At 32.7% G+C, this 9,034-nt stretch overlaps 1 protein-coding gene across 1 annotated transcript; it reads left to right on the top strand.

The window, feature by feature from the left end:
- Nucleotides 1-465: 465 nt before the first annotated feature.
- On the top strand, nucleotides 466-5,277 carry LOC111035979 (protein krueppel-like). Its single transcript, XM_022317835.1, has 2 exons — nucleotides 466-1,050; nucleotides 3,029-5,277. Exons 1-2 carry the CDS (start codon nucleotides 948-950, stop codon nucleotides 4,108-4,110), a joined length of 1,185 nt encoding a protein of 394 aa, XP_022173527.1. The 5' UTR covers nucleotides 466-947; the 3' UTR covers nucleotides 4,111-5,277.
- The last annotated feature ends 3,757 nt before the right edge of the window (nucleotides 5,278-9,034 follow it).

The following is a 9,034-nucleotide window of genomic DNA, read 5'->3' as shown; positions in this document are numbered from 1 at the left end:
AATAATTCTGAATTCCACGAAGGATATGTATAATAAATAAAGTAATAATATCATTATTATGATTCACGAATACGAGCGATTTCTATAGACTATAGTTATGCGAATTTCAAAATATGATATAAACCGGGTATGACTGGTGACGTAAAACAATGATATTATATTATCAAATTGACCCATTGAAACGCCGCCGGAATACTATAATAATTAATATTATATTAGGCACTTGATATTATTATTGTGAAAATACTAAAATATACTCCGACGCGACGACAGCGGCGGCGGCAATCAACAGCGATCGGCCGTTGCCGCGGTCGTCCGTACCGTACTTCCACCCCATTTGCGGGAGTCCGGCGGTGGTGGGAACGAATTAGGCGGGGCCACCGGACCCCTCGCGCCCGCCCGCCCACCGTTTGGACGGGCCGCGAGCCGCCGAGCCGGTTTCCGAAAATCCGGCAAAAATAATAATATTATCGCAGTGTCATCCGTACGCTTTGGCCGTGCGCACATATTTTCGTCTCCGCTACCGTCTCGTCGGAACACTTGAGAAATAATAATAATAAAAAAAAAAACCTTAAACGCCGCCGCCGCCGCCGCCGCCGCCTTCGAGAGTAAATAAATTGATCACACGCCGCGCCACGCCGGCCGAACTTCGACTTGCACTCCACTCGCACCGTCTCTCGTTCTGCGATCAGTCCCGCGACTCGCCGGTCACACGACGGCGTGCGTTATTTGATAGCCGACTTTTATTGCGCGATATTTTATCGTATATTATTATTACTATATCGTTGTTATTGTTGATATAATTATTATTATTGTTATTATTACTGTTTTCATCGTAGTAATAATATTGTGCATAATAACGTTTTGTATTACTAATAATAATATACGATACACTGTCGGGTTTTCGACGAGCCGTTTTTCGACGACTATTCTCGACGCACATTTACATGGTGTCGTGTGAAAGTCCGATGGCGCACGTATTGGGGACCAACAACCTCGACTCTTCGGAGCCTTACAAGTCCGAGCACGTCGAAGAAATGGAGATGAAGGGTATTTATTATTACATAATTTTCTATTGTACTGTATTATTATTATGGTTATTATTAAGATATCGTAGTTGTTTGAATTTCCACCAAACGGAATTATTCGCTAATCAGGTAGTCGGTGCTTACAACTTGCACATTTAAATCGTCTCGATAATCTGCTTATAAATGTGTGCGCTAGGTCACGAAATATTGTCTCTCGTAGTCCAAGGTCCGGTGACAAGGTTAACGTGATATAAATATTGTATTGTTTACGTTGTTGATAAGGTGCTGCGCTCGACGACCTGAAAACAATTCTATCGCAGAAGGGGTTTGCTTAATTTTTACCGACAACAGACTAAAAATATTTTCCAAAAACCCAAAAGGATTTTATCGGATTTATCGAATGCTCTCGATATCCATAGATAGGTACAATAATAATTAATAATACTCGCCAGTCCGTTATGTCTCATATAATAACTAATAACGCTTAAACTTTGGCACACTATTAATTAATCAACCCTCATCTTTTGATGGTTATTTATTTTACAACAACACCATTTAAATTTGAAATGCGACAAATGTTTATTATACATTTCAATTCAAGAATTGTATTTACATGATGAATATCGATGAATATAATGTAGAGCATATTATTACACGTATTATAAGGATTAGAAAGTTAAATGTTTTTTATATTTAATTAGTTACAATGACTAGTTATGTCATTACACTATAGAGACAATTAGTTTTATTTATTGCATATCAATGTAGGTACTGGTTTTTATCTACGAAAATAATATTATACGTAGTTATGGTTAATTATGTTATTTATACAAATACACAAGTTATACAATATTAAATAAGTATCAATGTTAGACTCGAGGTTAGAAAAAATAAAAATTCCTCGTGTTGTAATAATAATTAATAGGTTACTACTAACTAATAACTATTAAGTAATAACTAATAACCTACGCCTACAACTACCTATGGTACCTATATTAAATATTATATGTATAACTTTTCTCAATAAAATCTGTATTGACCTAGGTATGTAAATATGATTGATAAAATATACCAGGATTATCGAATTTTGAAATAGTATTTATAACATGGTAGATATTTTAAAATTATTATTCATTAATCCTTGATTATGTATTTAAAACATAAATTGATATTGGTAAATAGTTATTAAATTAATTATTGAAAAACTGATTTAAATTAATTAAATAATTGGTTAGAAAACTCCATAGAATATTGTACTAAGAATATACCAGAATACTGGTTGATATTATTTTACATTTATCATTTATATTGCTATGAAATATGTACTAATTAATAATTATACCAATAATTAATTTACGTAATATGAATATATCAGAATAATATCAAAATAAAAATTGATTTTTAAATTATCAAGCCTTTTAAAATTATAATATAATCAGTTTAAACACACTGTTATTGAAAAAATAATTATTTTTCAAGAGTTGAGTAATTAACTTTAAAAAAATGTTATTACCTAAATAACTAATAATTACTCTTCTCCCTATTATTTTTTTGCAAGATATAACAATATTGTTATTCTATATCTACTAAAGTTAATATTAATTAATTACCTGGGTACTATTATTTAAATCGAAAATATTATTTTATAGTTATCATTTATATAACTTTGAATTTCGTTTCTGATTATTTTAAGCAATACAAAATACTATGGACTGGAATATTAATTACTTAATTAATTCTATTATGTCCGTTACCTATTGTAATATTACAATATCATATTTTACAGCTTTTACTTTTTCTTTTACCATTTCTTTTGTTATGTTCAATCAACGGCTTTAAGAGTCTTAGCTTTTGTTCGGGTGTATTTTTATTTTCTTAATTTTTAGTACGTTTACCTAAATAGTCGATAAAAATATCGGAAGAAAGGATGTTGTGCCTATTAATTACGTAGGCAAATACATTATCAGTGTTAATAATTTTGTTTTGTTTTTGTTTTACAGTTAATATAAATGACTATTGGGTACATTTCGCTCTGAACGCAATCGTTGAACGATACAACATCAACCAAGTGCCCAGAGACGAACAAGAATTACGCGAGCTGTTGGTAGGCTCGTACCACCGTTTACAGTACGCCATCAGCCAGCAGAAGCAGAAGGACCCGTCTTCCACGGACGCGGTGCTCATGCAGATCATGCATCAAGTGTTCGACATACACCCCGACTGGCTAGATCAGCGCAACAACAATCAACCGCCGGTGCAAGCGCCGCCCGCCGCCGACGACGAGACGTCGTCCGTGGCGTCATCCGCGTCGTCTTCCAACCCGCCGTCCTCGTCGCGCCCGCGCCAAACACGGCCATTCAAGTGCACGGTTTGCGGCAAAGAGTTCGGCTACAAACACGTTCTGCAGAACCACGAGCGCACACACACCGGCGAAAAACCATTCGTGTGCTCGGTGTGTAACAAGTGTTTCACCCGCGACCATCATCTCAAGACCCACGTCAGACTGCACACCGGCGAAAAGCCGTTTTGGTGTCCGCACTGCAATAGGTTTTTCGTGCAGGTGGCCAACTTACGAAGACATCTCAAGACCCACACCGGCGAGACGACCTACCCGTGCGAGTACTGCGTCGCGTTCTTCGAAACTGCCGCCGAGTTGAAAGACCACAAGCGACAGCACAAGGAAAACAACAAACCCCGCGGGGTTGTGAAAAAACGCTGCCGCGCCACCGTACAACCGACCGAACAGTCAACTTCGGCGCCATCGTGGTCTCCAGCCACACACGGTTCCCCACCACCGTCTCCAAAACCATCCGTGCCGAGTAATTACTGGTCTTCGCCACCACCTCAACCTCAGTCGGTGAGCGTGCAACAAAAACAGACACCGGCGGTCTCGCCGCCCACGGGTCCGGCAATTGAGCCGTATCATTATCTACAGTTTATCGCGAGGTTTAAATCGCCCGAACGAAGTGATCCTCTGGTCAAGTTCGTGTCACCCGAACAGACCGAACCCGAAGATCTTTCCGTCAAACCACCCGAGAACAAAATGATCACCGATGTTGCCATGGATCTCACATGTAAATAGCTTTTATTACTATAAATTTCAGGAAATTAATGAAAAAACAATCATATAAAATGTAACAACTACATATTATATATTACATTACATAGATTTCATGTCCATTCTAGCCAAAAATTACGACTTTAAATTTCAATTTACAATTATTATTATTTTTTTTGTGGATATGTAGTCATGTCATAGTCTTAAGCTCAATTTTTTCTCATTAATATCAAAAATTTTTTTTAAATAATAATTTATTGTTTTTTTTTGACGTTAATCAAAATTATTGTGCAATACATATATAATAACATGTACAGTTACTTTAAGTTTTAACCGATGATATATATAATAGGTACATGTATAATATTTTATATTCCAAATTTGAATAGGTGCCACTGAGTTGTCCCGTGATCTTATTTATTATAAATATAGGCAAACTATTCGAGTTGGTGCTAGTTGTATTATTTATGATAATAAAAGAAAAGAAGGGCTGCTAAGTTCGAATATGAAATTTGTATGTACATAAAGTTGTCTGCCAACCTTAAATAAATGAATAAAAAAAATAAAAAAAAACAAGTGTAATCAATACATTAAACATACTATTACTCAATATTTTTGTTTTAACTTTCATGACATTCCCATTTCGTTATTCGTATGTAAAGTACAAGTGCGTATGTGATATTATATTTGTTTTTATATTTATTATTTTTGTATATTTTTTTTACTCCTGTAACAATATTATAATGTATTAATATAATATATATATATATATATAATATTATTTATTCGTTTACCTATCATAATATTAACATGTTGTACAAATTATTGTAAAATTAAGACTGAATTTTGTGAAGGATAACTTGGAAACAAAATGTTGGCGCTCATTAAGTAATTATTTTATTATTTATTAATATAGCCAGTTGGTATTTGTTTTGTTTCCCATTCTCTCTTTTAACTGTTGTAAGATATTTCAACACATTTTTTTCATTATAACATATGACTATTAGAAAAATGAATTTTTGAAATGGGAGGTTTATTTACCCATTATTATTAATTATACTATATTACTGTCAATAATATTGGATTGTCATTAATCATTGTGCCATTTATGAACTTATTATTTAGGTATATTATTTTGTTAAAGCATTTTGAGTTATGGTCTGAATAAATGTGCTCAAGTCTTTAAAAAAATGTATTACCGTTTTGAATTTGTATTTACCTTGAATCAGCCTACCTATTCCTGTAACTTATAGTGAATTTCTCGAATTTCTTCATTTGTTTGCTGTTCTTTTTTTTTTAACAAAAATCTGCCGTTATATCAGCATTAGTTATAGAGTAGAGGCATGTGTGTTTCCTTTTGAAGGCCCGTGTTATTTTTTTTTTCATTTTAATGGAAAACGAAGAGAAATCCCACAAAAATGGGTTAATGCGTTGCGAAAAATAATGAAAAATAAAAAAATAATACTTGAGGGTTCAAACAAACCGAATAAAACCCCTCGTAAAGAACGGTTTCTTTGCCAAATTAATAATAAAAAAAAAAGAAGAAAAAGAATCCCGTTATGTTGGGGTTGTTTGCGAGAGGAGTAGATGACCTTTTCACAGCAGGTACAAATGTGTACCGACCGAGAATTGGTTGTATAAAATATGAGCACGAGTATTCGATGAAAATGTTAGAACTGTTTTTTTTTTTCATTTAAAAAGATGATTAAAAAAAATAATTAATATTATATTTTTTAAATAATTTCATCAATAATTACACATGGCATTGAAAAACATTTTTTTGTTGTAACGAGTACATTGAAATAATATTAAAAATAATCAATACATATTACCGTTGTCAAATAGTTGTTTTTGCCGGAAGTAATATAATATCAGATAAATTAAAAATGACGGATATTACGATCATAATAATTATTATAAATTATAAATGCGTATACGGTATTTTCGGTAATTACCGTGCCTGGTTAATATGTAAGAACGGTAATTACCGAGTCACGTATAGCGGTATTCTAAGGACTAAAATACCAAATACCAGTATACCGAAAATACTGCCATCCCTAACCTACCTACCTATATATTTATTAGATTATGCATTTATGCGTAACAAGTGTGAAAAATACGCAGCCACGCATTAGCGGGCATCAAAAACGGATTTCCTTCCGGGATAATAGCTACAACGATTTTTACGTTTATGAATATTTAGGATATTCACATTCAACTTCTACAAGATATACCTTATATATGTTATGCGTTTTACCTACTCTTAAAAGTTTAATTGTATATGTACTATGTAGTGTATAAAATTGGCCATTGCCCATTGCGAGAACTAATCAGCTGTATGTCGTTTTAGAATTTTGCTTAGAATTCAAAAAAATTTACCAGTAGCCGACAATAATCGTAACCGCTTGTATATAGGTTAAAGACCAAAAAAATATTATTAAACATTGCAAAATTTCAATAATTGATCTTTTTTCCTGTAAACCAATGAAAACGAGTAAGTATACATTATACAAATACACAATGCAAAAATATTTTGAATACTTAATTTAATTAAAAATCATGCTTTTATTGTATGGATTTTGTTCAATTATTGTACAAATAGAATTTATATTATATCGAATTGCGGGTGGTTTTCTCCACACATCCACCAAAATGCATACTTTATTTCAAAATAAAAAAATAATACTCTATTTTCATTTCCATGTTGTAACGTAGATTTTAGATGAACTAGACGAGTTATACCTACTATATATGTATAGTCAAATATAGAATAAAAATAATTCATTTTACCTGTTTAAAAGCCTGACGAAGATGTTCTTTTTCTTGTTTAATGTCAAATATAAAATATAATTACACAAATAAAAATATATATATAGGTACCTAAATCATACATCTACAGTATTTAGAAATTAAATAGAGAGTTTTGGAGAGACAATCGGTGGCAATCGATAACGCAGTATAGGTATTAGCCACTAGGAGATACCCTTAATAAACTTATAATATTTAGGAATAAGAACAAAAAATCCAAACAAGTTCGGACGCCTAGCTGTCTACATTCAACATCTCTATAACAAGCTATTTTTAATACCAAATAGATTATTTTGTTTACTATAGGCATTACCATAGGCGGAGATCGGGGGGGGGGGGCTTACGGGGGCTTAATCCCCCCAAAATAAATGATTTGAAGTTAAAGACCCCCTAAGAATATTAAACAAACAATACCGTAATTTTGTACAGTTTGCAGAACTTTTTTCATTATTTAATATTCTTATATCCACAATTATATAAGTGTACCTAGTACATTACATACACACTATTTACCAATTTATTATTTACGGTAACATATCGAACAATTAAGTCACAATTCACAATAATATTATATTGTGTTTATATACCTAATATTGTACATATTTTGTACCAATTGGCCATCTATATTGAATAACATATTATACCATTCTATTTTAGATGGGAAAAATATTATCTCTTTTCCTAATTTTTGTTAATTCTCGAGAAGCGATAGCTATTATAGGACTATGTTTGTAACTATTTAAGTTGTTATGATAACGAGTCAACGAGAACAATTTTTTATGAGTGATCTCATGTAAAAATTAGTTTGTTGGGGGTGTGGGAGCCAATGCCTTCACGGGTCTGTTTGTCATCAAATATTTGAGCCCCCCTTAATATTTCACAAGATCTCCGCCTATGGGTATTACCTAACTTGGTTAATTTTTAAGTGATTTATTATTAATTGTTAAGGCATACATGTGATGCAGTTCATTAATATTTTATATATTTCTCAAGTGCACGAATTCGTTAAGTCAACCACACATTTTATATATTTCCTACTGTACCTTGCATAAAGCGCCTTTAAGCCAAAACAGAAGAATTCAGAAGAAAATATATGATACCTGTTTCAATATTAAAACATAGGTAATAATAATGTCCATCGTTAAATAACTAGAGTAAAGACAATTTATATTAAAAAAAAATATAAAGAGAATGAGTATGAAATATAAATGAACACTCTTGAATCCCTAAAAGAACGCCCCCGTTTAATATACATAGGTAATAATATGTGAATTAAATCGATTTCTGAAGTTATATTGTTGCTTTTACGTGGACGACGAGATATAATCTGTGCAAAAATGTTTTTTTATTCAAATTGCATTTTCCACGTGAGTGACGAAAACGACTTGATCTCAACGGCTGCAGTACATACAACTATAACCTGTATACATACAAAAATAATTTATTGTTATACATAAGGGAAACGTAGATGATTCAGTCTAGACACGTCCTACGGCGGAACAACACGCGTTGTCGTCATACCTGTCGGCTGTCACCCACTCGTAACGGAAAAATAGACAACGCCTACGCTGCCACGTCATAACTGGAAACGACTCCTTCGGAAAAGCGATGATGTCTACAATACCATAAGAAAATACGGCACCCGGAAAGATTCGATGTCATCCGACTACGAATTTCATAGCAGGTAAACTGAAATCCTAATAATTATAAGAACTATAAAAAATAATTTTACTCTGCGCTTGACTACTACTTTTTAGTAACGAATAATTTCCATAATATAGTTGGAAAATGTGTTGCAGTTTTCTCTTAGATACTATTTTATAACTTATTTTTGACGCACCGACTATACATCTATGCTCGGGTATTACTTATTCATGGACAATACAAAATAATAATATTATTCTGGAAAAAAAGAATACCGTGTAATCGCTTTTAGTGGGTATTTATAGTAGAATTTTAGGGTCCAGTGAGATATAAAATTGAGTTCATAGCTTGTGATGCTTATTAAATTCGTCTCTGTAATGAAGCCAAACAAAAATAAACTAAAAACAAAGGTAGAATACAGCTTTTTATATTTTTCTTTAAACGTAACAGCCTTCGAGGAGATACATTTTCAAAATATTTCAACTTTTCGCATTAT

This window comes from Myzus persicae, unplaced genomic scaffold (genome assembly GCF_001856785.1).
Source record: "Myzus persicae strain clone G006 unplaced genomic scaffold, MPER_G0061.0, whole genome shotgun sequence".
In the NCBI taxonomy this organism is placed as follows: Eukaryota; Metazoa; Arthropoda; class Insecta; order Hemiptera; family Aphididae; genus Myzus; species Myzus persicae.
This window is presented reverse-complemented; position numbering and strand designations above follow the sequence as displayed.

What these genes read in the sequence shown, in the direction of transcription:
- LOC111035979 (XM_022317835.1), top strand. Translation starts at nt 948, where the DNA reads ATGGTGTCGTGTGAAAGTCCGATGGCGCACGTATTGGGGACCAACAAC. An exon ending in CGAAGAAATGGAGATGAAGG is followed by an intron (nt 1,051 to 3,028) that starts GTATTTATTATT and finishes TTTGTTTTACAG; the next exon opens with TTAATATAAATGACTATTGG.